Here is a 27,698-nt window from a genome sequence, read left to right as displayed (position 1 = left end):
CATACTTATATCTATAAAATCAGTGAGGTGCTTTTTACCCAATTCCGCCGCTATATTGTCAGCAAAGAAAGAAAAACAAATAGTTACTAGGTATATATTCTTACGTCCTCTCGGCATTTTCTTTTGGCATTTCATCCTATCTTGCTGGGAATGTTCTCATTAAAGAGAGTCAGTGCATGGTTACCTGTTTTAATGTACTGTCTGCATTTGTCCCCCACTGCACACACACACAGCACACACACCCACATACACGCACACACGCGCACACGAATTATACTCCCTAAGGCCAAATGCCAAGAATACAGCCCAGCACAGTATATGCACTCAGTGAATACGTGCTACTGAATGAGTGTCGAATCCTTTAAGCAAACAGACGAAACAGTAAATTAAAAGTAATTATAAACTTAAGCATAAATATTATAACATGTTTCTACATCTTAAAATGTGCTTAGATTTTTCACACGCAAATTAGACTACAGAGAAATGCTAATGAAAAAAATACACATGAAGTGCCTATTCTGTAGGATGCTTTTCTTTTTTTTTTTCCGTTTTTTTTTTAACATTTATTTGTTTTTGAGAGACCGAGAGAGACAAAGCACAAGTGGGGGAGGAGCAGAGAGTGAGGGAGACACAGAATCCAAGGTAGGCTCCAAGCTCGGAGCTGTCGGCACAGAGCCCGGACGCAGGGCTCGAACCCATGAACCACGAGATCATGACCTGAGCCGAAGTCAGATGCTTAACCGACTGAGCCACCCAGGTGCCCCTGTAGGATGCTTTTGTAAACCAGAATGCATTACTACTTATAGTTAGTATTTGAAAATTCGGAAGTATACTCCAAGAGTATTACTGCTTATTTTATCTTTGCTAGTCCACAGCTAAAACACCGATGTGCTGTGGTGTATAAAAAGGCTGAACTTCCCACCTCCACTCAGCTGTACATACTTGATGTACTGATCTGTTTTTGAAAACTTAAGAAAATTAATGTGTGCAACGACCTGCGAAATTCAATAAAAAGAATGCCAGTATTAGTTTGTGAAAATAATTTACGCGTGCACTTGAAAGTGTTCGCTCTTAAAAGAGTAGATTTTTCCTGTTCTGACATATAACAAATACATAAATTTTAGGTTGGCAACATTTTATAGAAGAATCAGACATATTTCATTAATATTTGGTTTTTATTCTATTTTATGAATTGGACGTTTCCTTGCAAACATTCGTACCCCCAGTGTTACCTCCTTCAACAGCTGAAAATAGATGCTCAGACGGCAGCTGTCGATCAGAGCTGCTACATTGGTGACGTCTCTTGATTTTTAAATGTTATTATCGTACAGCTGCTGGAAGTAGTTTTAAGGGATAAAATATTGATAACACATTTTTAAAAAGAGAAAGTAAACCAGTTCAAGACATCGTGATTTTTCTGTATAAAGCAAGTATAGTGTGGCCTGGAAATCCATAGTTATCGTAGGCTTGATCCCATAGCTGAGGTGGAGGAAGGGAAATCAGGAGAAAACAAATGCAGCCGGGCAGGGCCGAGGGGCAGAGCTGTATGGAGGGCAACTGGAGGGCCCTGTAGGGCTGTGAGCAGTGGAGAGAAATGATTATTCCATCTTTTAGAAATATCACGATGCGGCTTCCAGGCAAGAAAAGGTACAAAAATGGGGGCAAAGAACCAGCCAAGGTGGGAGATGATGGCCGTCTGTACCAGGATGGTGAGATGGGAATGAGTGAAATGGATTAATGCAGGTTGGATTCATGGGGAATAACTCGTAGGGTTTTGAGATTAACGTAAGGTGGTAGCAGGAACAGTCAAGAATGACACCCAGCAATCTGGGTTAGAGAAGGGAGGACACAGCCATCACACTAAATGACAGAGGAACACTGCAGGAAGGGATCTGGGGACAAGTTCTACAGTGAGGCTGAGGTGCCACCAAGTTGTAAAGGAAGAGATGTGTACAGGCTTGGAGCTTGGTGGCTCGGGCTAAAGATCTACATCCAAACCATCAGCATGTGGCTGGTATATGACAATGCAACACAGTATTTAAGAACACCACAGAAACAAGGTGAAAACAAAAGAGAACAGGACTACATCAGAGATCTTGAAAGACACCAATATGGAGGAGATACATTTAGGAGTAATTTGCAAAGAGATTTAAAAGGAGACGCTGAAAAGAGAATGGTTAGAGAAACAAACTTCAGGAAGCCTGTATTTCTAGAAGAAACAGTCATCAAGTGCTAAATTCTACTGGGAGATTAAAAGTAAATCTCATCTTCGCCTCTATGAAATAATTACGAAACAATTATGTAGCAAAGCAGAAATAAACAAGGGACTTCTGCCATCGACATGATTGAGGAAAATACATCTGCCCTTTCTTTACCTCTGTTAAGTCATGTGAAAGAAATGGACAGAAAGAAATGGCACGTTTTCCAGAGTAACTTGAAAGGGTAACAAAGTCACTGAGCTCACACCTGGGCTGGGTGTGGAAGGGGAGAGAGGAGGCAGAGAAAATAGCGACAGGTCCCAGCAATGGCCAACTTCACAAAGAGCCAGCAAAAGTCAACTCCCTAAAGGTGAAGAAGCCCTCACATGTACACAGAAATCTAGAATCTTACCATCCTGGAAATTTCAGTGCGGGTTAAAAGAACTTGGAAGATGAGGAGGAAAAATCCTCATTTAAATGAAAATAAAAAGTTTCAGAATGGAAAGTTGGTTTTACCCAAAAGAAGATGGAAATAACGAGTTTAGAATTTGAGAAAAGAATGTACAGCTATAGAATATGTAAGACAGGTAAAGAATTACCATCCTACACCAAACTGGAACCCTGAAAAAACCAGCAACAACAAAAGTCTGAGAAACCACATCCTGGGCCCAGAAAGGTTGATTCCAAAATTCACCAGTTCCATGTGGCTGCTGTAACAAATTACCACAAACTCAGTGGCTTAAAGCAACACACATGTATTATGTCACAGTGCAAAACATGAGAAGTCTCACTGGGCAAAGCTCAAGGTGTTGGCAAGATAGTGCTTCTTCTGGAAGTTGGAAAACCCATCCATTGCCTCTCCTAGCTCCTCTAGTCCATCTACTTCCCTTGCCTTGTGGCCTCTTCTATTTTCCCAGGCAACAACCACATCATTCCGAGCTTCGCTTTCATCACCGCATCTCCTTCTTGGACTCTGACCCTACCAACTTCCTCTGTGAGGACCCTTGTGATTACACTGGGCTCGCCAGGGTAGTTTCCTCACATTTCTTATCTCAGTCACATCTGCAAAGTCTCCTTTGCCACATGAAGTAAAATGCTCACAAAAGTTTCAGGGATCAGGCTGTAGACACCTTTGAGGGCTGTTATTCTACCTATCATAATAGCCAAACCTGACATATACAGCCAAATAAGTTTTGCCTTTTTAAGGTAAATAAATAACTCTTTGTACAGTCAGGCAAGAAAGTCAAGCCACTTATGAGATGAAAAATTTCTCTTACCTTAGTTTTCTTTAATGTGCATCTAATGCCCAAAGACAGTGGAGAAATTCCTACAACTCAAGAGAAGAAATGGGAATTTTGTATCTAGACAGCTGTCCCTAATGTATAAATGTTTAAATGTTTATTTTTGAGAGAAAAAGAGATAGTGAGCAGAGGAGGGGCAGAGAGAGGGGGACAGAGAGTCCCAAGCAGGCTCAGCACTGACATCAGCGAGCCTGATGCAGGGCTCAAACTCATGAACCATGAGACCGTGACCTGAGCTGAAGTCGTACGCTCACACTTACTGAGCCACCCAGGCACCCCCAAAGATACAGTTTTATCAGTGCAAAAACTTTGTGAGCATTCTTTTCATGAGCCCATTTTGGGTAAACTACTCAAGAATGAAATTCCAGAAAGTAAGAGATGAATGAGGAAAGCACAGTACAAGCAAGCACCTGCAGTGGGTATCGAGTATATTTATCTGTAAAATCCCAAACAAATGAAAGCTTGTAAAGAGAATGACGGCTTGACAGAAAAGAATGGAATCGGGGTGCCTGGGTGGCTCAGTCGGTTAAGCGTCCAACTTTGGCTCCGGTCATGATCTCACGCTTCGTGGATTCAAGCCCCGCGTCGGGCTCTGTGCTCACAGCTCGGAGCCTGGAGCCTGCTTCAGATCCTGTGTCTCCCTCTCTTTTTCCCTCCCCTGCTCGCGCTCTGTCTCTCTCTGTCTCTCAAAAATGAATAAACGTTTAAATAAGTAAATAAATAAATAAACAAATGTTCCGAATGATGGATTATGTCAGCAAGATGGCAGTGTAGGGAGCCTTACACATCATCCCTGCACAGAAACATTGATTTAACAATAATATTGGTGCTGAGATACCTTGAAAAGAAATTCAGAATCCAGCTAAGAAGTAGAAGCTAAGTAGTAGAGCACAAACTGAGAAGCAGTCACATTTTTATAGGTAAGAGGAGCGGTTTCAATTTATTCACCTTAGTCCCTCCCCCAAATAGGCGTAGCTCAGCACCAAGAAGGCTGCCTCAGCCTGTGAGTCCTCCATGGGGGGTGAGATTGAAGGGTGCACCTGTGCCCTATGGCCTCTCAGAGTGCCTTCTAGGGAGCTGGTTTCCATCATCTCACCCTGTACTTAGTGTGGAATAACCAAAAGAGCTTGGTGCTTGATACAGTTAGAAACAAAGAAAAGGACAGGACAGTCTCTTATACCCAGCATTTTGTTTTGTTTTGTTTTGTTTTGTATGACTGAGGAGAAGCAGAGAACAGATTCTTTTCCTCCAGGAAGGAAAGGAGGAAGCAAAGGGGACCTTGCTCCTGTCTGGCCTTAGAGTGGCTGATATCAAGCACTGCTGACCAATGAAAGTGTCTTCCAGGGAAAGTCAGTCCATGGGGAGTAGGAGGGGTAGTGCTTCTTCAAATGCAGAGGTAACAAAGCAACTCTACAAGGAACATGAAGAACCAAGAAAACCCAACATAAATAAAGGGATAAAACAAATCTTCATAAACCTGAAAGAATTGGCTATCGTGAATTATAAATCACTTTCAACTCTAGTATAAAAGTTAAAAGATGAAAGTATTAAAAGAATTATAACTATAGTAATTGGTTAATAGATACACAACATAGAAAGATGTAAACAGGCATATATCAGTAACAAAGTGTGGGGGAGGGAGAAGTAAAAGTGTAGTTTTTGTAGGAAATTGAAGTTAAGTCGCTATCAGCTTAAAATAGACTACTGTAGGGGCGCCTGGGTGGCTCAGTCGGTTGAGCGTCCGACTTCGGCTCAGGTCATGATCTCACGGTCCGTGAGTTCGAGCCCCACGTCGGGCTCTGTGCTGACGGCTCAGAGCCTGGAGCCTGTTTCAGATTCTGTGTCTCCCTCTCTCTCTGACCCTCCCCCGTCATGCTCTGTCTCTCTCTGTCTCAAAAATAAATAAACATTAAAAAAAATTAAAAAAAAAATAGACTACTGTAACTAAGCTGTTTTATGTAAGCCTCATGGTAAACACAAATAAAAAACTTGCAGTAGACACTCAAAATACAAAGAGAAAGGAATCGAAGCTACCAGTACACAAAATAAGCAGCAAAGAAAGACAGCAAGAGAGTAAGAAAGGGATAAAGGAGCTACGAAACAGCCAGAAAACAATTAACAAAAGGAAAATAATAAGTCCTCACTATCAATAATTACTTTAAATGTAAATGGATTAAATTCCCCAATCAAAAGGCATTGAGTGGCTGAATGATTTGAAAGAAAAACAAAATCCAACCATACGCTGTCTACAAGAAAGTCACTCAGCTTTAACGACACACATAGTGAAGGGCAGGATAACAATATTTCCTCCAATGGTAAACAAAAGAGACAAGAAGTGGCTACTCTTATATTAGACAAAATAGACTTCAACAAGTCAAAACATGTCACAAGGGATGAACAAGGTCATTACATGATGACAAGTGGATTGATTCATCAAGAGGATAAAACAACAACTATGTATATACATACACACACACACACACACACACACACACACACACACACATACACTCAACATTGGAGCCCCTAAACGTATAAAACAAATGTTAACAGATTTGGAGAGACAAATAGATAGCAATACAATAACAGTAGGAAAATTCAATACCCTACATTCAATAAAGGATAGGTCATCCAAAAGAAAATAATAAGGAAATAGTGTGCTTGAACAACACTACAGAGCAGTTGCACTTAACAGATATGCACAGAATGTTTCATTCTACAGTAGCAGAATATGCACTCTTCTTAGATGCACAAAGAAAATTCTTAAAGATAAATAAAATGTGAGGGCACAAAACAAATTTGAATAGATTTAAGAAGACTGAAATCATACCTAACATCTTTTCCAACCACAGTGGAATGAAACTAGAAATCAGTAACAGGAGAAAAATTGGAAAATTCACAAATATGTGGAAATTAAACAATACATTCCTGAACACCTAATGGGTCAAAGATAAATCAGAAGGTAGAGGCACTTGGGTGGCTCAGTCGATTGAGTGTCCAACTTTGGCTCAGGTTATGATCTCATGGCTCATGGGTTCAAGCTTTGCGTCAGGCTCTGTGCTGACAGCTCAGAGACTGGAGCCTGCTTCAGGTTCTGTGTGTCTCTCTCTCTCTGCCCCTCCCCTGTTCATGCTTTGTTTTTCTCTCAAAAATAGATAAATATTTAAAAATATATATATTTAGAAGGTAAATTAAAAAATATCCTGAACGAAAGGAAAATGGAAACACAACATACAAAAACGTATGGGATGCAGGAAAGCAATGGTGCTTAAGTGCCCATGCCCACTAGCAAATACATGTTGTTCAAGGCTTGCTGGTCTCATAAGGCTGACCCATGGGTCCAAAGAGCGAAGCACCCACACAAGCACCCTTCAGTCAGTGGAGATCATGCATACTACTCTGTGCAAGTCATGTTCACGATCAAGTAGCAGCCTCATCTTTTAGAGTGATTCACGGCATTTTTGTTTGGGCCAAATGTGTGAAACAAACCTTTTCTAAGTCATATGTTAAAGATTTTATCTTTGGTCCTAAGGTCTTCTTCTGACCTTAGTTTAATCCTTAGTAAACAGTCTGCTGCCTATTAAAGGTTGCAACCGTATGACTTTGGAAAATGCAGAGCAATAAATAATGGAATCTCAAATAGTTCAGTATCTGCGTTACATTCAGGATAATTAAAGTCACAAAGAAAAACACAGATGGAAGATAGCACTCTTGGCAATCATTACAAAGGCCAATCCAAATTCATTCTCTGGGCTTCTTCTTGTTTCCCCATTCCTGACCCCCAGCTTAACCCTCTGACATGAACTCCCTGTTCTGGTTCACCGCCCAGACATTCCCCAGCCCCTCGCCTGCTTTATTTCTCTCCATCACACTTAATTTTTTCATTCTACATTTTACTTGTTCATTTGCTTTTTCTTTTTTCCTGTTTTCCCGTCATCAAAAGGTAAATTCCGTGAAAGCGAGGAACATATGTATCTTATTCATCGCTAAGCCCCACTGCCCACACAGTAACTGGACGTTGCATGTTCTTAACCAATATACGTAAAATAGAAAGCAATCATCTCACATTGGATTGTCATAAAAGTGTTATGTTTATTTGCACATACTATATATTTATTAATAAATTAATGAATATAAAATATTTATGACCTGTTCAGTTCTATCTTCATCCTGTTAAGATCTCTAAAACCTAACAAATAGGAGAATTAATACTTGTGAAGAAGATCTCAAGTCATTAGAGAAGCCAAAATGATTTCTAAAAAAAAAAAAATTGAGTTTGGCTTAGTACTGATTTTGGCTTAGTACTAATTATTTTAAATCTCTAAGTGTTAGTGTCTCTAAGATAAGTCGGCTTGTTGGATTATTACATTCACCTAAATATTTATTACCCAATAATTTTGATAACGGTTAAGTTTCTTACTTTACACCTGATTCTAAGAAGTTGAGGAAAACAGCTGATTCGTGATGAAGTTTGAACAGAATCTTAGAGGTGTGAGTAGAAAAGTTACGGGGGGGCCATCTCATTACCTTTTCGTATAGTAGGTGTGTCGCTGTCTGCGATCAGTTGCAAGCAGTCTTGAATGACTGAAAAGCAAAAATATATCCTTTTAGTTACTTGAATAGGAACAGTAAGGGAAGGAAGAAAAGTGCCTGAGTCCACAAAGCTATTTTTCCAGAAACACCGAGCCAATTCTACCTCCTACGGATCCTGCACATTGTTCTACAATTACTTTGTGAAATTTGCCCACAGATATTTATTATAAATTTTACTTAAAATAGAATATGTCCTTGAAGTTCATGGTTTAGAAAAACCCTACACACTGTTGAAAAACGGTAAGTATATCATCTTTATTGTTCAACGTAACTTGCCCTCAAATATTATGCCTGGACAGAACGCGAGTTTATCATGTGCTTTTCAAGTCTATCATAGATATGAACCAAACTACCAGAATATTCCAAAGTCATGTTTTTTTTTTGTTTAAAAAAATCCCTAACGCTAATTAATAAGTCAGTGGTCGTGCTAATAATATTAACATTACTGAAAATAAAAACAATTGCTAACATTTATTGAGCAGATATAAATACAGGCAACCTCACAAAAATCCTAAAAATTACATCCTGGAAACTAAGTCCTGCAAAGTGTAAACAACTTGTTCGGGGCCTGCAGCGGGAAGTGACGGGGCCAGAATTGAAACCATGCCCATTTCACTCTGGAGCCAAAGTCAGGCTTTTGGTAAAGTGTTTTGGACCCAAAAAAAAAAAAAAAAAGAAAGAGGGAACATCGTTAAAAATAAAATGGGAGATTTCCCTGAAACTGCATAATCAGTAAAACTTCTGGGAAGCATCAGTTCGCATCGCATCACTTATCACATGTACAATATTCCAGAAAATATTCAAGGAAAGAGAGAACTATTCTGTTAAATAAAGACAAATGCCTCCAGGTGAACGCGAAATAAGGACATTTTCCATGGGAACAGAAAACAAAGCAGTATATATCTCTGAAAATCATAAAACAGAAATTTAAGTATGCTTCTTTGAAATTAAGAAAATATTAGTTTAGAGTTTTTATTATCCAGTAAGTATTTTATTCCGAGTTGAAGTGGGATATTAAGAACATGCTTCTCTCTGTATACATTTTAAGAGCTTGGCACAGTGAATTCTGCTTCAGTTGATTAACTGAAAACATTCTGATATTTACAACACAGAGTAACAGAGGTAATCGTGATAAGTTCTTCCCAAGCTGTGCAAAGACACAGGCCTGCAAAGAATACGAGTATTCACATAAGAAAATCTGTTATCAAGTTTCCCTTGGTATTTCAAGGCGGAAATATCATGTGAACAACTGCAATTCTTTTATGACTCTGAAACTTTTCTACCACGTTTTCATGTAAACCTGATCATTTTGACAGAGGCAGAACATTCTGGACTATTCTGTGATTCTTTTATTGATCTGCAAAACAACGGGGGCCATGTCTATGCCATAGGGAAAATGTGACCCAGTGCTGTTATGCTGACAGACCTTCTGCCACGACAAATATGTCAAAGCATCAACAGTGGCAAGATGGTCATGAAGAAGGGCGGCTTGAGAGAAAGGATTTAACGAAACAGCCAAAGCAGTGAAAGTCTGAGGAGCGTGCACAGGATCTAGGGGAGCCCTGCTAAACCTATTTGAAACATGTTCCTATCTCTCTAACAAACACTTCTTAAGGGCTTACTGCTCAGTTCTGTGACGGATGCAAGGGTCAATCAGAGCATGTGAAGCTTTAATCTTTCTTCCACACAGAAGAAGAGGCGGATGTCGACACAAGTCAAAGTCAAATTTCCAAACGTTCCATCTTTCCTTTGTGGCACATGTACGCGTACATAGAGATTAAATGAGATAATGCATGTGGAGTATTGCGGACTACTCCTGATACACAATAATTGGGAAATCAAGCTTGGTTATTACGGCAGTCGCCATGTTAGCACTCTTGTTCTTGTTCTTTACTGAACCCAGTTAACTGGGCACATGATGGAAGCCCACGAGGAGAGCACAAAGATCCAATTAACCCAATAAAGAGAAAACCAGGTTACTCCCTGTTTCAACTGACCCTTTTCTTGACCATTTACCCAAAACTCCACAGGAGTTTGGAGAAAGACTGATGCCTTGAGGCTACCAAACTGATAAGAAAACATCTAAGTTTTAATCTCCGCAGCCCAACTCCAGTTGGCTACAACCTACACGTCAAGAAACAATGATCTATTCTATCATGTAGTAGCAGAAATCTAACTTTTAGAAGAAAACACACTACGGAGGGAAAAGTGTGTTTCAAGAAATACTCTTCAGAAAGGAAGATGGAATATTAAAAGAAAAGTTCAACAATAGTATTTGAATTATACTCACTGAAGCCAGTGCCATTCATTAATTTTCCTTACTCCAGAGAAAGTCACCGGGCTTCTGAAGGAGTTTTGTTGGAAATCAGCAGAGGACTTCCCATTCTGGCCTCCAGAGATGCTGCTTGGGTCCTATCAACCTTATCAGTGTTATTTACCTCTTCACTTTCAGCTCTTCCTTTTTAGAAAATTCCATATCCATTGTCATCTTCTCTCTCGTACAACAGTCCTTTAGGACTTTCCCATTCAACACAGATGTGACCTTAAACTATAGATTGTCACTCACAAAAAGTGGGTCAAAATAGAAACACTTTTTCATCTCTCCCAGTAGCAAAGATATCCAACCACAAGAGTTCTGAGAATGCACAGTCTTGTAAGAAACACAAGATTGGTAGCAAGTATGATGTTCACCGATTGTGTTTAGTTTTTAAAAGTCTTCATACATCTTTCCCTCTACTACAACGGAAGGAAATTTGAAGAGTCTGAGAACAATTTATCTTTGTAATGAATCAAGGCAATAGCATACATTAAAACTTTCCTGTGTGTGATGGGGTCACACATATTTCTAAATGTATATATTATATATTATAATGATGTGTGAAAAAAAGGAAAATTGATCGTGTTAAGTACAAATTTACAGCATAATATTTATCCATAATATTAAACTTTGTGTAAAATATTTCTAAAACAAATATATGATATTGACGGCCAAAACAGTTCGCAAAAGAGAATTCCTAAAATAAGAGTTTTCAGAACAAAAATAATTTGCTATTGCTCAATATCTGATACAATGAAATCCAACCAACCTCACAACTAGACTAGCGTTGAAATATTTTCCCTATGGAAAACATCTTGAGTTTGAAAGCCATCTCTTTACGTATAACCTTTATGTTACATTTGAAACACCATTTAAATAGAAAAAGGGATTGGAAAGTTTACGGGATTGCTGCTATCTGCTGTATTGTTTTCTGTATTGGACCCAAACCTTTTCAAACTGGGATCGGGTTTATTCTCTTTATTTCAACAAAAGTTCGATCTAATATCAACCACCATAAATACTGCAATTACGCAGATTATACATAACTCCAGTGGAAAACACAGAGCGCTTCCCATTACATTCGCCCCATCCATATGATCCACACCTACTCCTCCTTCGTAGTCCTTTTTACTCTTCTCATTCAACCTTCTTCCAAGCTCTTCAGTCTGGATGAGATGTCCTTCCTGCATTTTCCTGTGTCCCTTCCTCCTTCTGTCTTCTTACTTACTGCACCACAGGTTTTAAAGAATGAGGACTCTGAAGGCGATGTCTCTCTTTTATTTCTGTATACCTTACCATTCAGTGTATGAGGTCACGAGAAATACAGTTTGATTTTTCCTGAGCTAGTTTTGAATAAATAATCAGTGGCTGGAAAAGTTTAACCAGGATAAATTCCATAAAGACCCCAATACTGACCTAATGATGAACACAGATTTATGAGGAAATTCAAGAAAGCATGATTTGGGGAAAAACATTTCTACTGGAATGGGAATACAAGAATTTAGGGGTGAAAAACTAGATTATAAATTCTTATTTGATTGGCGATAAACAGTTTGCCAATACAAGTTAACAGAGTTTTAAAAGTATGTCTAGAGAGCTAAATTGAGAAGTATGTATTTGACTTACCAGGAAAAAAAAATTGAAATTCCTAATCTTCAGAGGGGCCTGCCTGATATATGTTGTGCTTGAGAAACATCATACATGTGTCCTCGTGGAGACTAAGTTGCCACACGGAGAAGAGTGAAAACAAAGGTTCAGCTGTTGACTGGCATAAATATAATATAAGGGTGATTTGATCCCCAAAGCAATTATATAAATACAGCATCCAAGATAAATTGTGAAAAAAAATTAAAAGTTTGTGACCGAGTGTGTGTTTGAAGGAGAATTAAAAACTAATAATAAAAACAAGTTTTCAATTCTGGGTAATTCAGAAAGGTGGTAGCACTACAATGGCCCTGAGGAAGTAAAAAGGGGTGCTGGTTCTTTGGGGGTTTTGGAAAGAAGTTGACAGAGCAAAACAGAAATCACGACAGTTGATAGCAGTAAAGAAATACATTATCTGAATGGAAGACTCTGTGTGTGTGTGTGTGTGTGTGTGTGTGCGCGCGCATGTGTGTGTGTGTGTGTACAGAGTCCTAAGCATTAATTGGACATTGTCACACTGCCAGGTACCACTCCTGATTTCAGTATTTTCTATGCCTAAAGCACTGTAGGATATATAAAATGGCAGTCCTTTGTCTTGGCTCATAAACACTAAGAGTAAAAACACAAAACAAAACAAAACCCCAGGAAACAAAATGCCATCTTCCTAAGTTACTTCATTTTATAATTGATGAAACATTTTAATTTAAAATGACTAATTTTATAACTGAGTCATCATCTCCACAGGATATGGCTTTTCCCCCCTTTTACCATGAATTCCTTGCATCGCTTTAGAACACTTCTCATTATTAATGGTGTATACTCATAAGGCACTGGGTATAGGTAACTTACCAGTGATGAAAATTAGCTTCATGACACGATATGCACACATACTTGAAGCCAAGGAAGGTAAACACAAAAATATACCTAATGCTTGGAGAAAGCTATCAGTGAATTGCACAGCCAGCCCTTACACCTTCCGCTTCGCCTTGGACATCTCTGCCTGGCTGCCACAGTGACGATTCAACCTCAGCATGACCCAAATTTATTTCTTTGTCTTCCTCACACCCACACGCCTCTTATGCTTCTGTTTTCTCTTAGTGGATATAAGTATCCTCTGAGTTGCCCAAGCTAGGAACTTTGTAAACATGCCTGATTCCTTCCTCTGCAATCTTGAAATCCAACAAATAATCAAGTTCTGATGGTTTGAATTTTTCAACTTTTGCTCAGTGTGGATTCCGCCTGTCGTTTATCTCATCCAACAGTTTTACTGAGCACTAAATTTAGGTCATGTGTTGTGTTCGGAATAGCAAAAAAAAGAAAAGAAAAAGAAAAGACACTATCTCTACCCCCATGGAGCTTGCGATCTAGGGGGAGGAACAAGTATGAATGAGAATCCGAAAGACACACTGGAAGTTGCAGCTGTAAGAGCAATACAGTGGCCAGACTTTGACCCAATCAGGAAGGCTTCTCTGAACAGTGACACTTAAACTGAAATTAAAAGAAAGAAGGGGTGGCAGGGCGGTGGGGGGGGGGGGGGGTGGTGGGAGGGGGGGTTTGGCGCGCCTGGGTGGCTCAGTTGGTTAAGCATCTGACTCAACTCAGGTCAAGATCTCCCAGTTCATGGGTTTGAGCCCCGCAATGGGCTCTGTGCTGACGGCTCGGAGCTCGGAGCCTGCTTCGGATTCTGTGTCTTCCTCTCTATCTGGTCCTCCCCTGCTCACCCTCTGTCTCTGTCTCTCTCTCTCTCTCAAAAATAAGTAAACATTAAAAAATATTTTTTAAAAGAAAAGAAGAAAGAAGTGGGTAGGAACATCCCACACAAAGTCAATAGTCATGAATATACACAAAGGCTAAAGTTGGAGGGATACAGCAATATGGCTGAAGGGGGTAGAGACAGACAGACAGGCAGAGACTGAGAGAATAATCAAACCCGACAAGAGGAGCAAGCGGGGTGGGTCCGTTCAGATCTTTACTCTCACTGTTCTCCTGACGCTAACACTTGCTCACCAAGTTGTGCCTCTTGGCCTTTCTACTACTTCTACTCCATCGCTTGCATTTCCTCAGATTTGCCTTCCTAAACCAGAATTTTATCTTGCCTTCTAATTCTTATAACTCCTTCAAGTGGGGTTCCCCTGCACACAAAACCCAAACCTCCCTTCACAACCCCACGACCTCTACCCTCCCACACCTAGAAGCACAGAAGTTCATCCTCCCGCTCCCAGGACTGCGTATGTGCTATTCTGCCTGGCTAAATACTCCTCACCTTAGTATCTGGTGAAACCTGTCCATCCCTCAGGGCTCAGGCCAAATATCAACTCTTTCCCTGATCCTTACAGCTAACTATTTGATCCCACTACACTTTGCACATACATCTATTGAAATAACATTTCACTATATATCCTAATTTTTTCTATTACTGTCTCTTTCCCTAGGCTGAGTCACTTGACATTAAGAACTATCAGTTACAAATTTGCACAGCATCTGGTTTATATCAGACTAAAAACAAAAAATCTGTGGCACATATGGAAGTGATGAATCACTAAATTTTACTCTTGAAACCAACACTACATTGTACATTAACTAACTTGGGTTTAAATAAAAAAATTTTTACATGCTTAAAAAAGAAAAAAGAAAGAGGAGGAGAAAGCCTGAACTTGTAAAAACACCGCAGTCAATAAACACTTGCAAAAATCCAAGCAAAGGAACGATACCGAGGTGCTAGTGTGTATTTTGATGGTTCCACCTACTACAGTAAGACCTCTTCTTGTGTTTTTTCTACTTCCTGTTCCATTACTGTTCCCATGCCCTGGAATACTGTCTCTTCTTCCCTGAGTTGAGTCAGTCTTCAAAACTCAGCTCAGCTCTTATCCATCATGGTCTTAATAATCTTTCAATCTGTGATCTGAACTAACATCCTATAATACCATAGATTGTTGTCCTCTTGTTGGTACTAATGTTAATAACGGTCTAGGTTTCTTGGAGACCCAACAGTTTTTGTCAGATCTGGTGTATTACGCAAACATTAAGTGCATATAGCTCGCACAGTGGAAAACAACTCAGAATTTATAGTTAGCATATAATGAATGTAAACCTTAGTTCTCAAACCAATTTAGCTGTTTAATCATGAAATTAACACTTAATATGAAATTAAAATATTTTATCTCTAGAATAACAATAGTTTTCTCATAGTGGTGTTGTGAGAACCAAGTGAAATCATAGTTTACACATGCTTTTTGTAAAGGCTAAAGAGCTTGTTTATTATTTTTAAATTTACATTAATTTTGTTTAATTTCTCCAACTCAATATTTAGCTTGTGGAGAGAAGGGACTGATTATGTCTTGGCTTCAAGTCTCTCGTCTAAAATGAGGACAATAATGCCAACCTAACAGGGGTTACTGAGAAGGTAAATGATGTCATAGAGCCCAACCCAGAGCTTGTGTGTGGAAGACACCCAGTGACTGAGTCTTTTTCTCCACTTTCCTATATATTCTTGAGTGTCCACCCCAGACCTTGGCCCAGTGGATGCTTCCTGTATATTTGAGCAAAATCTGTTTCTTCTCTAGCTCTTAAAAAATGAGAATACCTTTTATTTATTTTTATTTTGTATTATTTAAATTTTAGTTAGTTAACATACAGTGCAATATTGGTTTCAGAAGTAGGAGTAGAATTGACTCATCACTTACATACAACACCCAGTGCTCATCCCAACAAGTTCCCTCCTTTAATGCCCATCAACCACCTAGCCCGTCCCCCCACCCCATCAAAATCTGTTCGTAACAAAGATACAGCTGTCCAATACAGTTCTTTTAAATAGGACTTGACTTATAAAAATAATAAACATTAAAACCAATATCCATTCCTACAGGATTACTGAGAACAACACATTCCTCAACATTATGGATTTATTTCTTAAATATCTACCCATTTCCACAAAAGTCTTTTAAGGTGATAGAATAAAGAATGATTGAATCTTCAGGAAGAAACAGAAAGACTTTTCCTGACCTCTCCTTACACATCTTCTCCCCTCCTCACCCTTCACGCTGCCGAATCTGTTAATTCTGCCTTAAATCACTCACTTCTTCATGATATTTGCCATTTTCTAGTATTGTTACTTACTCATTACTCATGTTTATTGACCACTTTCTGTGTCTTTCCACCTCACTGCAATGCAATCTCCAGGGGGCAGGAAACTTTTATCTGTTGTGTTTTCTGATCAACCCTCAACACCTAGAACAGAGTTTGAAAGCTAGCAGGCCCGCGGCATACATGGAAGAGACACAACATCACTTTTGGCTGCTTTGATTGACTCATTTCCTGGTTCTTCTGCTTCCCAAAACTTTAAACTTGACAAGAACAGGGTTCAGATATTTGGTTGTGAGGTCACTATTTTATTTTATTACTGCTTTTGAAATTGAACGGGAGCCAGCTCTTGCAACACTGAAAAAGAAGTCATTATTGAAGCAGGGGGGGAAAAATAGCACTTGGGGAAGATTCTGGTCAAAGATCACCATGACAACAGCCAGCTGTTTCTGTTCTAGGAAGGAACACACCCTTACTGGGTAAGAGCCTCCAGTTAGCCTAATTCTGGTACAAATTGGATGGTTGAGTTCTACACTATATATGCTTTCGACACTCACTTTACAGTCTTGTAAGATACAGCCCTGCCGGAAATCTCAGTGAAACAAAGCCTGGATGCTACAGATCTTTCCGACCTCCCATCTTTCCTTACAAAGGAGAGGGACTATGGGTTTCATGAAAGAACACTCCGAAATGGAGTTCAGCTTTTAGTTAAGTACCAACGTTGGCTTCACAGTTATGACAAAGGATGGTAACGTAAGACAACAGGAGACACTGGATGAGGGGTATATGGCAACTCTCTGCCGTGTTCTTGCAACTTTTCTGTAATTCTAAAATAATTCCCAACTAAAAAAGTTTATAAAAAGAGAGAAAAAGAACATAAAGCAGATTGACCAAAATCTTACAATAAATATTTATTTAGCAGAGGAAAGAAAGATGGGTAATTTTTTCCCACTCTTGTTTTTATATTCTGTTCCATGTTGTCATCACTATTTTACTATTTTAATGAGACACGTATAATAAACATTATCAATAAAAATAATTTTTGTACTTCTATCATCTAAAACACATGAACTTCTTTTTTTAAAATTATTTATTTATTCTGAGAGAGAGAAAGTGCAAGGAGGGGAGGGGCAGAGAGACAGGGAGAGAGAGAATCCCAAGCAGGCTCCACGTTATCAGCACACAAACCATGAGATCATGACCTGAGCCAAAACCAAGAGTGGGAGGCTTAACCGACTGAGCCACCCAGGCGCCCTAAAACACATGTATTTCTATTAACTTTTAAATTCCCTACTGAATAACAAGGGGGGAAATATAAAGGTCACCCGATTTTATTAATAAACTGTTTAGTAATAAACTTAAATAAATATAAACTGTTTATTAATAAACTGTTTTAGCTCAGCAGGTATCCATTTGAAAGAATTCATCGTCCTGATGGACTCTTAGGATGCTTATCTCTAGGTTCTTAGAGTGAACAAGAGAGCTGACAGCATTGATCATTATGACTCCATTTGTGAAGAAACTTTAACATGTAATATTTCAAAGCCATAGCGCTTTCATTATTATTTTTAATTAGGAATATCTCCAAATACACTTACGGGCTTAAAAGTGAGCTTTTTGGCTAATATGAGCCATCTGGCAATTCTTTGATCCTGGATTTCCCCACATTTCTGTTTGTTCTACTACAATCAGAAATTATCTTATGAAACACAGAAAACTTAATAAGACCTCCATTTGAAACACAACACCATTAAGAAAAACAAAACAAGAGCCAAATAACCAGCCTGCGCAATTAAATAAAAGCGTTTACCCCGGGGAGGAGTGGATGGAGCACCGAGTGGGCACGCAGGCTGACGGTGATGTCCGCCCCTTCAACTACTGCCATTCAGTCTGTGAATACCCCCCAAGCTGTACCCTTAAGACATGTGCCCTTCTCCGTATGTAAACAATACTTCAGTTAAAACCAAAACATTAAAACCAGAAATCCACGAAATTAGAGTTAGATTGCTGACTATGAGAGTGTCTCTATGACTTTTAGTGAGCCCAAACTGTGCCTCTACCCGGTGAACCAAGGTGGGGGCAAGGGGCTCTCAAACTCTCCCTGAGACTCTCGCCATGTGATCAAATTCATTCTTTGGCGAATTCGTTGTTTTAAATGTCAAGTTAAAAAATTGCATAAGATGGCCTCTGATCAAAACCTGAGAAGTGAAGAAATATGGGAAAAATCCCCCCTCCCAATGATTGCCAAATCACAGCATCTTACTTCATAGTGAGCCCAAGATCCATCAACAAATATTCATAGAACACCCACTGTGTGCAAATACCACGAAGAATGTGCAGAGGAAATATGGCCTATACCACAGAAGCCTCTACTCTTTAGTTGTACAGACAGGACACGTACAAATGACAAGGCAAAAACCCCACAGGTGGTATGTGACACTTACCAAATACTGATGTGATTCTAGGCATGCTGTGTGCTGAATGGAGGCTTTCTAGCCCAACACGCTGGAGTTTACTCACAAACCGAATATACATGCAGTAAAATTGAAGTGCCTGAGTGAAATTTAGGTTGGACTTATAGAAAAATAAAAATGGGCGACATTCTGGAGTGTCATTTAGCAATACTTAGCTCTGAACCTTTTTGACATAGTCATAAAATGATGGCAACGAACGTTGAGTAGCAGAGGTAGAAAGCAGAGTATTCTAAAAAAAGACTAAAATAAAATTATATTTCTGTTAAGTATACATCCAATATGTGTGTGGATGTGGCTTAAAAATAACCATGTGATTGAATGCTGCATTCGTTTTTGAGAATTCTGTACATTTTAATTTTTATTATTTTTTTAATGTTTGTTTATTTTTGAGACAGAGAGAGACAGAGCATGAGCAGGGGAGGGGCATAGAGAGAGGGAAACACAGAATCTGAAGCAGGCTCCAGGCCCTGAACTGTCAGCACAGAGCCCAACGTGGGGCTCGAACTCACAGACCGTGAGATCATGACCTGAACCAAAGTCAGACGCCTAACTGACTGAGCCACCCAGGCGCACCATGAGAACTCTGTACATTTTTAAAGAATTTAATGAGCCATTTGAAAATACCAGGACTCCAAAATTGCAAGAAAACCTTTTTTAACTAACTATGAAAGAATCATAAAACCTACATAGGGAAAATTATATCCAATTGGGAAATTTAAATTTTGATATTTAGTAAGGAGATATCACGCATTTAAGTATTCTTGGATATATAAATAAAACACCGTAAGAATTCGTTTTCTTCCACAGAATTACAATTTTTATAAAATTCCAACCAAAAATGTCAATGGATCTTTAAAGTATTTGGAAAATTAATACATAAGAACATAAATGGACACTTTGAAAGTAAAAGGGAGAACCTAAGGTTTTTTAAGCCTTACTTAAATCAGAATAGAGTAGAATAAACAGAAACAAAGAAAGCTGTATAGATTCAAATTGTTCAGCATTTTCTCAACTCCCAAAAAAAAAAAAAAAAAAAAAAAAGGATGCTACCAAACAGAAAAATAAAATCATGGACTTTCAGAAACCCTCTTGGTTCTACACATATTTTTGTAGTGCTAAATAAAATATGTTTTCCCTGCATGAGAGAAAAACTGAGAACAAACTGAGGGTTGACGGGAGGGGGGGCTGGAGGGGAGGGGAAAGTGGGTGATGGGCATCGAGGAGGGCACCTGTTGGGATGAGCACTGGGTGTTGTATGGAAACCAATTTGACAATAAATTTCATATTAAAAAACAAACAAACACATTATGAAATTTTACTGAATGTGATAAATATACTACGCGGAAAAATAAATAGAAAATATATGAAATAAGAGAGAAAAAAAAGAGAATGGCGTCTAAAACGACATTCAAGCCAGTTTCACTGAAGAGGAAGGAGAGCAGATATGAGCAGTCACTAAGGTTCTCCTCTTCAAACCTTTGATCTCAGATCTATGAATGTTAAGAGTATATATACAAGAAGAGAAAGAGAAAGAGAGAGATGTACTATATACTGTATATATACACATATAGGATATATCCATATGCATACATACTGTATATATGTATACTATATATATACTATATATATATACTATAAATATATATATACTATATATATACTATAAATATAAATATAAATATATATATATATATATATATATATACACTATATGAAAGGTTTATAAAAATCTTAGGCAAACCATGATCACGACAATAGCAATTACATCTGGGTTTTAGATACTAAGTAAATTTTGATTCACTTGATAGAATTCTCTATTACTTTCCAAACTTTCTAAAAATTACAAATTATTTACGGAAAAATTTTAATCAGTGTATCATTTGTGGATGCCATCAAATCACAAATTTATAAAAATGTGCACATGGGAGGAAATTTTAAAATATAATAGAGGGTATTTTGAGGAAGTGGGACTCCGGAAGTTAATTAATTTCTTACTCAATGTCCTTTCTTCTTAAATCTGCTGTAAGGAGCCTGTATCATCTCTGCAATGGTAAAGTTAAGGTTTATTTGTAAGATGAATGGGCAGAGGCTGGGGAGTAGTAGCACAGAGGTTGAAGAAGATTGAGGCATTCTGACCCTACTAGATATTAAAGCTCATTATGTTACAAAATACTTAAAATATTTTATTTAATACAGATAAACAGAATAATAAATCAGTGAAAAAACAGTCTCAAAATAGATTCATGAGAGACTTAATATTAACACAGTAAGCTTTCCAATGCAAACAAGTTGAAAATAAGCATCCCATGAAATTAGCTATATTTAATAGCAGTTTGGTAAGAAAACATAAAAGAAGAAGGGAAGATAAAGCTGGTGTGATGTGATCCACCAAATAAACGCCACAAGGATTAAGGAGTTAAATACCAAACTAAAACACTAAATTATGAAAAAGTCAAAGTAGCAGGCTGTAGAATAGGCTGTGTAAGAGATTACAAATACATATATTTTCAGCTTTGATATAGTAGAGAAAATCAAAAAGAAAAGTTTATCACATTAAATACATAGATGTAAAATCTCTGCAGGAACTTTAAAAAGCAAAATATGAAAATAGTTACACCCAAATTTTGTTAAACAGTATGTCTAACATAGAGCTTGTTCAAAATCACAAAAACAAATTAGGATAAATGAGGGAAGCCATAAATAAAAATTAGTAGGTGACAAAATTAGAAGTTACCCAAATATGCAGAAACAAATTCATCCTTCTCTTCAAGCAAGCAACAGATTACATTTGAGATACTGTTTGACAACTACTAAACTAGCCAGAATAAATTTTAATAAAATGCTGTAAGAATGTGGAGACCTTGTGCACTGCATTTCTGACTGTACACATTTATAATTCACTTTGAAAGCAACATAGCAGTAATAAATGTTCATCCTCTTTCGTTCTGATATTTCATCTATGGAATTTATATGGAACACATAAAATTCCTCGGAAATGAGAGATCCGCGCAACAACTTTGGAAATGATCATTGTGACATAACTGCATGATAACGAACTAACGTGGATGTGTGAGAATTACTTAGAAAGAAGGAAAATGCTTATTGTATAACGATAAGTGAACGCAAAAATATGCCGTAGTATATATATGGTGTTTTTTAATTGTGTACAAAGTACAGATGATAAAATGCAAAGTATAAAAACAATTCACCTGCTCAAGTATAGTAAAAATATGAGTGTTTCGTAGTCTATATTTGCTTAAAGTCAATTGTGTCTAATAGACACAAAGCGATACTAAAGGTAATCGACACAAAGCATTTATAAAAATCATGGTTTTGCAAAACAGGAAAGACTTTTTTCCATGAATAAGGCAGTCAGTGAAAAATACGTTTACAGTCAGAGCATCGTGTGTGTGTGTGTGTGTGTGTGTGTGTGTGTGTGTGTGTAAAACAAAGTCTGTTTTAAAGCTAGAGCAATAAACACAATGAATCGCGGCCGCACACCTGCTCCCGGCGTGATCCCAGGGCGCGCAGCGCACCCTCAGGGAAGGTATCTTTACCTGACCCTCCGGGACTCAGGTGGACACAGCGCGCGGCGCTCTTCTCCTCGAGTGACTGACAGGGCTTCTGACGCAGGTGTGTCCCATCCGAGGAAGACCCTGTGCCCCCTCCCCTCCTCTGTGGTTAAGGCAGGGCCCAGCCCTCCAAGTCCGCTCGTCGGGGACAGACACCTGCCGGCGCGCCGGCTGTGCCACAAAAGCCACACGTGCTGTAGAGGCCACTTGCACAGCCTCCGGGCACCACTCAGCGCTCATGGAGGGGAGGGGGTCCCCAACCCGGAGGCCGGGGTCCACACCCGCACACCCGCGGACGCCGGCATCCCGTCTGCTAAGTGCTTCCGCGCCCCAAACGTACCTGTGTCTTCGGGACCCAGAGCGGCGCGCTTCCTTCTGCCGCTCTGGCTGGAGTTGCTCTCTCCCGCCGGGGCTGGTGCAAAGATCCCCTGGGGAGACAGAAACCCCAAGTTACAGCCCCGGCGTCGCAGGGGCGCGGGGGTGGCGGGGGGCGGGGGACGGGCTGAGGCGGCTGCACTCACTTTCAGCGCGCTGGGGACCGCGGGGGCCAGGCGCGCGCCGGACGCCCCGGGGGTTGCGGTCCCCGCCCGGGGAGGGCCCGGCTCAGCCCGAAGCTCGCGGGGCTCCCGGGGTTCGCGGGGCTCCCGGGGCCCCCGCAGCTCCGCCCGCAGGCTCCCCAGCTCGGCTTGCAGGACGGCCACCCTGCACAGGGACACCACCGACAGGCAGCAGGACGTGAGCGCCAGCAGCAGGGTCACGGCCAGCAGCGCTGCGTCTTTGGGGCGCGAGCCGGGCGGCTCCTTCACTTTCATTTCTTCTCCCCTCTCCGGGCGAGGACGAAGGCGTGACCGCTCGCCTTCCACGCAGCCCTCCATGGCACTCGGGGGACTTGGAAGGTCCGGGCCTTTCGAGAAAGTGGCCGCAGGGAAGGGATCATTTCCTGTGAGCGGTGCTTGCTGAGGTCCCACACCGACTACATGGCCTGGCTCTGCCGTGGCCCCCGGGGGAACTCCCCCGGGTCTCCCCGCGTCTGCCCGGCTGCATCCCGGCCCCCAGTGGGTGATAGGGCTTCCTGGCACCGGCCCTTCCATCCGATTGCCCAATCATTTCCTCATTTCACTTTCAGTATCTGTAAGAATTCTAATGGCATCTACACACACACACACACACACACACACACACACACACACACGGGCCCTTGGCATCTCCCCGCCAGGCGGGACTCAGGGTTTGGACCGGCCCACCCGGGACCTGTGGAGCCCTGAGGTACTACAGGAGCTCCCTGCGGTGTGGCCCGAGCTGGGCCACTGGGGGCCACTCTGCGAGGGCAGGGGAGAAAGAACGAGGTTCCTGCTGGTGTAATAGAAAGAATTAATGAGCAGGTCAGATAAGCCAAGTGCTTAGTACTGAAGTGCACTCTGCTGCAGAGTGATTCATGAACGGTCTCTAAGTGGGAAAGAAAACCAGATGTCCTCAGAGGCCGCAGGGACGTCCACTGGGGAATATTCTCTTTATTATCGTTGGAGCATTGCCGTAAGAAGAATGGGGCTACACATTGGAGATGTCTTTACATTGGATGCGAGGGGGTCTTTCCATGCAGGGGATGCTGCAACCAACCCCAGGAGCGCTCCCCCCAGGTCCCGGCCGGCTCAGCCCCACGTTGGCCGGAAGAAGTGGCTTCGACTCCAGCTCCAACGCTTTGGTTCAGACCCACCATGAATTGCCCTTTCCCTAAAGCAGCTTCTCTACTGGGCCCTATTAGGTTGACTGCCAGAATTGAATGGCTATGTGAACAGCCCGGCTCGGCTCATTTCACTTTCAAATCTCTATTGGTGGACCCAGAGTCACTGCAGAGACACTGGTCCTGCCTGGTCTCCATGGCCAGCTCCTGGACATTTCCCGGTTTCTGGCTCTTTGCCTCCGGCACCGGCAGGTTGTGTAAGGAGCTCACACTTGGACAAATGTTACCGACCACTTGCCAAATTCTGGCTACATGACTCCCCCGTGTGCTAGGGCTACTGAGCGGTAGCCTCATCCCACCTCACTGTCCCATGCCAGCTTCAGAAAGAAAGTGACTGAGATAGTGTGAGGACAAGGGCTCCCAGCCAGGGTGTGAGTCCTGGCTCCACCCTTCACTCTCCTGGGGCCTCTGGGATTCAGTTCCCTCATGGGTGAAATGGGATGGTGACTGCCCCCGGGAATTCTAACCAGGCGTATACGAATATGGAACAAACTATATTCGCGATGCTCCCACTTTTCATCCGTTTTCCTTCATTACATGAAATACTTTTCTTTACTACACACAGCGCTAGCACACACACCTTTGTACGTGTCTCCTTGTAACACCTGCCGGGGTTTCCCAAACAACTGCTGGAGAACGGGCACATCTTCACCTTCATCGGGAGTCACGGAGCTGCCCGTGGATGAGTTCCCACTTCCTCACTGTGTCACTAGGCATCATGTCATGAGACATTCGTTTTTACCTGTTAGGACTATGTTATCTTTTCCCTTTGCGTCTGCAAGTTCTGAGACCTTTTTAAAATGACTTGTCTGTCTCTCTCTCTCAAAAATAAACATTTAAAAAAATTAAAATGACTTGTAAAGAACATTAAAAAAAACTCTAAGATGATCTTTTAATGATTACCTTGGTCCCCCAAGTCAGCTGTTGTCTAATCTCTGGCCTGGAAGGACATCATTTGTGAGTGTGTGTGCACAGTCCTTCATGTCAGACATCGTGTAATTCAAGTCTTCTGTCACAGCCCTTGTTTTCAGGCCAATCAGGCTGACACACACTACATAAAGTTGAAAGAAAGAAAGAAAGAAAGAAAGAAAGAAAGAAAGAAAGAAAAGAAAAGGAAAGAAGGGAGGGAAGAAAGAAAGAAAGAGAGAAAGAGAAAGAAAGAAAGAAAGAAAGAAAGAAAGAAAGAAAGAAAAAGAAAGAAAGAAAGAAAGAAAGAAAGAAAAAGAAAGAAAGAAAGAAAGAAAGAAAGAAAGAAAGAAAAGAAAGAAAAAGAAAAGGAAGGAAAGAAAGAGAAAGAGAAAGAAAAGAGAAGAAAAAAGAACAGAAAAAAAAGAAAAAAGAATTAGTTTGGGGATTATATGAAACCCTTCTGACTAACAGTAAGTGCAACCCACTCAGGTTATATGTGTGCGTGTTAATATTACCTAAATTCATACAGAACTACAAGAATTCAAGGCAGTGCCTGAAACTGATGACTCTCTTCTTTTACTCAGGATGCTTGGCCGCCGCGGCTTCTTTCTGTAAATCAAATTTCTTCCACTTCTCATGGGAGATTCTGCTCTCCAGATGCTGCTGTAAAAATTCCAAAGAAAGGGAATAATTTGATTGTGTTAGAGAATTAACTCTGTTTTTGTTGCTTTTGTGGGCAGAGGCCTTCATGCCCAACTGACTGGAGAGAGCGCCACCGACCAGCTCAGGGGCAGGTAGTGTCTCCTCTTGGATCAAGCAGTGGGCACCCTAAGCACAGAGAGGGAGGGCTGGGGCTTCTTCCCTGGAAGGCAGAGGGCAGCAGCTTCCCTCCACCCAGATATGAGGCTAGCGGTCACTGCCATGTGCAGTCCTCCACAGCGATCACACAATCGAATTTCTCTGAAGGCAGGTAGAAACTACGTGGCGTTCGTGTGCTCCTGGATTTCTTATTAGAGGAACAAAAGGAAGTTATCACTCCATAAATCAAAGATCTGTTTCCTGTCAAGGAAATGGCTTGACAATAATTTAACTGAAATTCTGTTACGCAACTTGCATGCCATTCATTGAACAACAGGCCCCACCACAAGGATATTCAGTGAAGGAAGCTGGCATACCTGAGCCAAGGAACACTAGAATGTTCTCTGTCCAGACTTAGCCACTTTTTACCCACTTCTTTTTCTCACCTGAAATGTAAAACATTCCCCTGGAACAGCTATACCAAATGTAATAAGCAAATACATGTTCCTCGTCCCGTCCGCTCAGAATTGCCTACATGGGAATATGGGACAGTATATTTGAAAAGAATTTAATTTTTGAGTTTATCCAGGCGTATGACTCAGAGAATAAAGCAAACAGGAACTCTGGCTGCTTGCTTCTTATACTGACAACCTCAAAATATCCACAGAGTTTAATTAGAACCTTCTAACTTGATAGTATTATGACGAATTAGCTTCTCTTATACACCTTCTATGAGGACAAAAAAGTGTCCTTCCTGAAGAACTGGACCATTCTAGCATGTAGACAACAACTCTTCTAGACATGTGGATAGACCTAACAATAGATCTCAGTAAAACTGGCTTCCGAAAGTGCTCAAAATACGGTAAATAGTAGGATACAAATAATTATTACATTTGAGAAACAATCACATTGTTTTCTGTTGGAAATATATACGCAGTCAGTGAAACTTGATTTGGAAGGCTAAGTGCTAATCACTCGGTAACTTAACCACGAACTGATGAGATGTTACCGAAAATACACACCTCTAGTCATTTCACATATGAAAAACGATGTTGGCAATGATGATTTCTATTTCTCAACAGTTTTACTAAAAAGAGGAATGTGCATTTACTGGAGTTTAGTTTGTATAACTGGTGGGAAAAACATCCACTTTTGTAAGAATTCAGTTTCATTTGTCAATGTCCTTAATTCGTTGTGGGACTGCGTTCAGATGTAATGCTCTTGAGTAACGGTGGTTAAGTGTGAGCTCTTAGAAAATTTCTGTTTACCTCAATGCTACTTTCAATTACAGAGGTTTAGTTTGCAGTCTTTACGTTTATAATACCCACACAAATAAAATTTTACTTAGTATTAAAATGGATATGTATCAATCGAGGCCATCATCTGCCTCCTTCATAGGTAGATGAATTTTTCTATTTCACATATACAGACACAGAATGCACACTGACACATCGGGACACCTGAATAAAACCTGGTCCAATTGAACCACCTCAAAGACATTGGGCGAAATGATAGAGCAATTCTACCCAGGCAAGAACTAGAACTCTCTGCCTCTAAAAATTGAGGCAGAGCTTGAAAGCATTTAAGATAAGTTCTTTGTTATTTTGCTCCGTCAATGTTGGAAGAAAAATGATAGGGGCCAAGGGCACAGGCTGAGTCAGACATATCTGCGCGCCCCGGGCTGCTTTACCATCTGGACAGACACTTCCCTGCCCTGAATCTACAAAGTGATTTTGTTTAGATGTCTGTCTTGGTGGGATGCTGCCCAGTCAGACGCTTAAATCCTAATCATTGAAAACGCAGCCCTGGTGACTCCATGCACATCGTCCCTGTTTGCTAAGTGTGGACAGACTAGCGAGGTTTCTAACAACCGTGTGTGAGGGGCTCATGAGAAGGAGTTCATCATGCGTAAAGAGAAACAAAGGAAACACTTACTCCATCACATGGCTGTATATGACAATCTAGAACCCAGCCAGCAGTGTGCCAGGCTTCCAGGCTGAGGGCACAGGGTCCAGGAAGAGACCTGGGTCTCTAATGGCACTACCTGCTGCTGAATTAATCAACTCTTCAT

At 40.6% G+C, this 27,698-nt stretch overlaps 1 protein-coding gene across 1 annotated transcript in view; it reads right to left on the bottom strand.

The window, feature by feature from the left end:
* Nucleotides 1-23,326, bottom strand: part of TNFSF13B (TNF superfamily member 13b) — a 30,936-nt gene extending 7,610 nt beyond the window's left edge. The window contains exons 1-3 of the mRNA XM_049647207.1: nt 22,701-23,326; nt 22,520-22,607; nt 8,027-8,083 (exon numbers count right to left, since the gene is read on the bottom strand). Coding sequence (XP_049503164.1) covers nt 8,027-8,083; nt 22,520-22,607; nt 22,701-23,270 — 715 coding nt within the window. The 5' untranslated portion in view covers nt 23,271-23,326. The remainder of the gene's footprint in view (nt 1-8,026; nt 8,084-22,519; nt 22,608-22,700) is intronic.
* Between the last annotated feature and the right edge of the window lie 4,372 nt (nt 23,327-27,698).

This window comes from Panthera uncia (genome assembly GCF_023721935.1).
Source record: "Panthera uncia isolate 11264 chromosome A1 unlocalized genomic scaffold, Puncia_PCG_1.0 HiC_scaffold_16, whole genome shotgun sequence".
Taxonomy (NCBI): Eukaryota; Metazoa; Chordata; class Mammalia; order Carnivora; family Felidae; genus Panthera; species Panthera uncia.
Note: the sequence above shows the minus strand (reverse complement) of the source record. Positions and strands in the feature narration are given on the sequence as shown.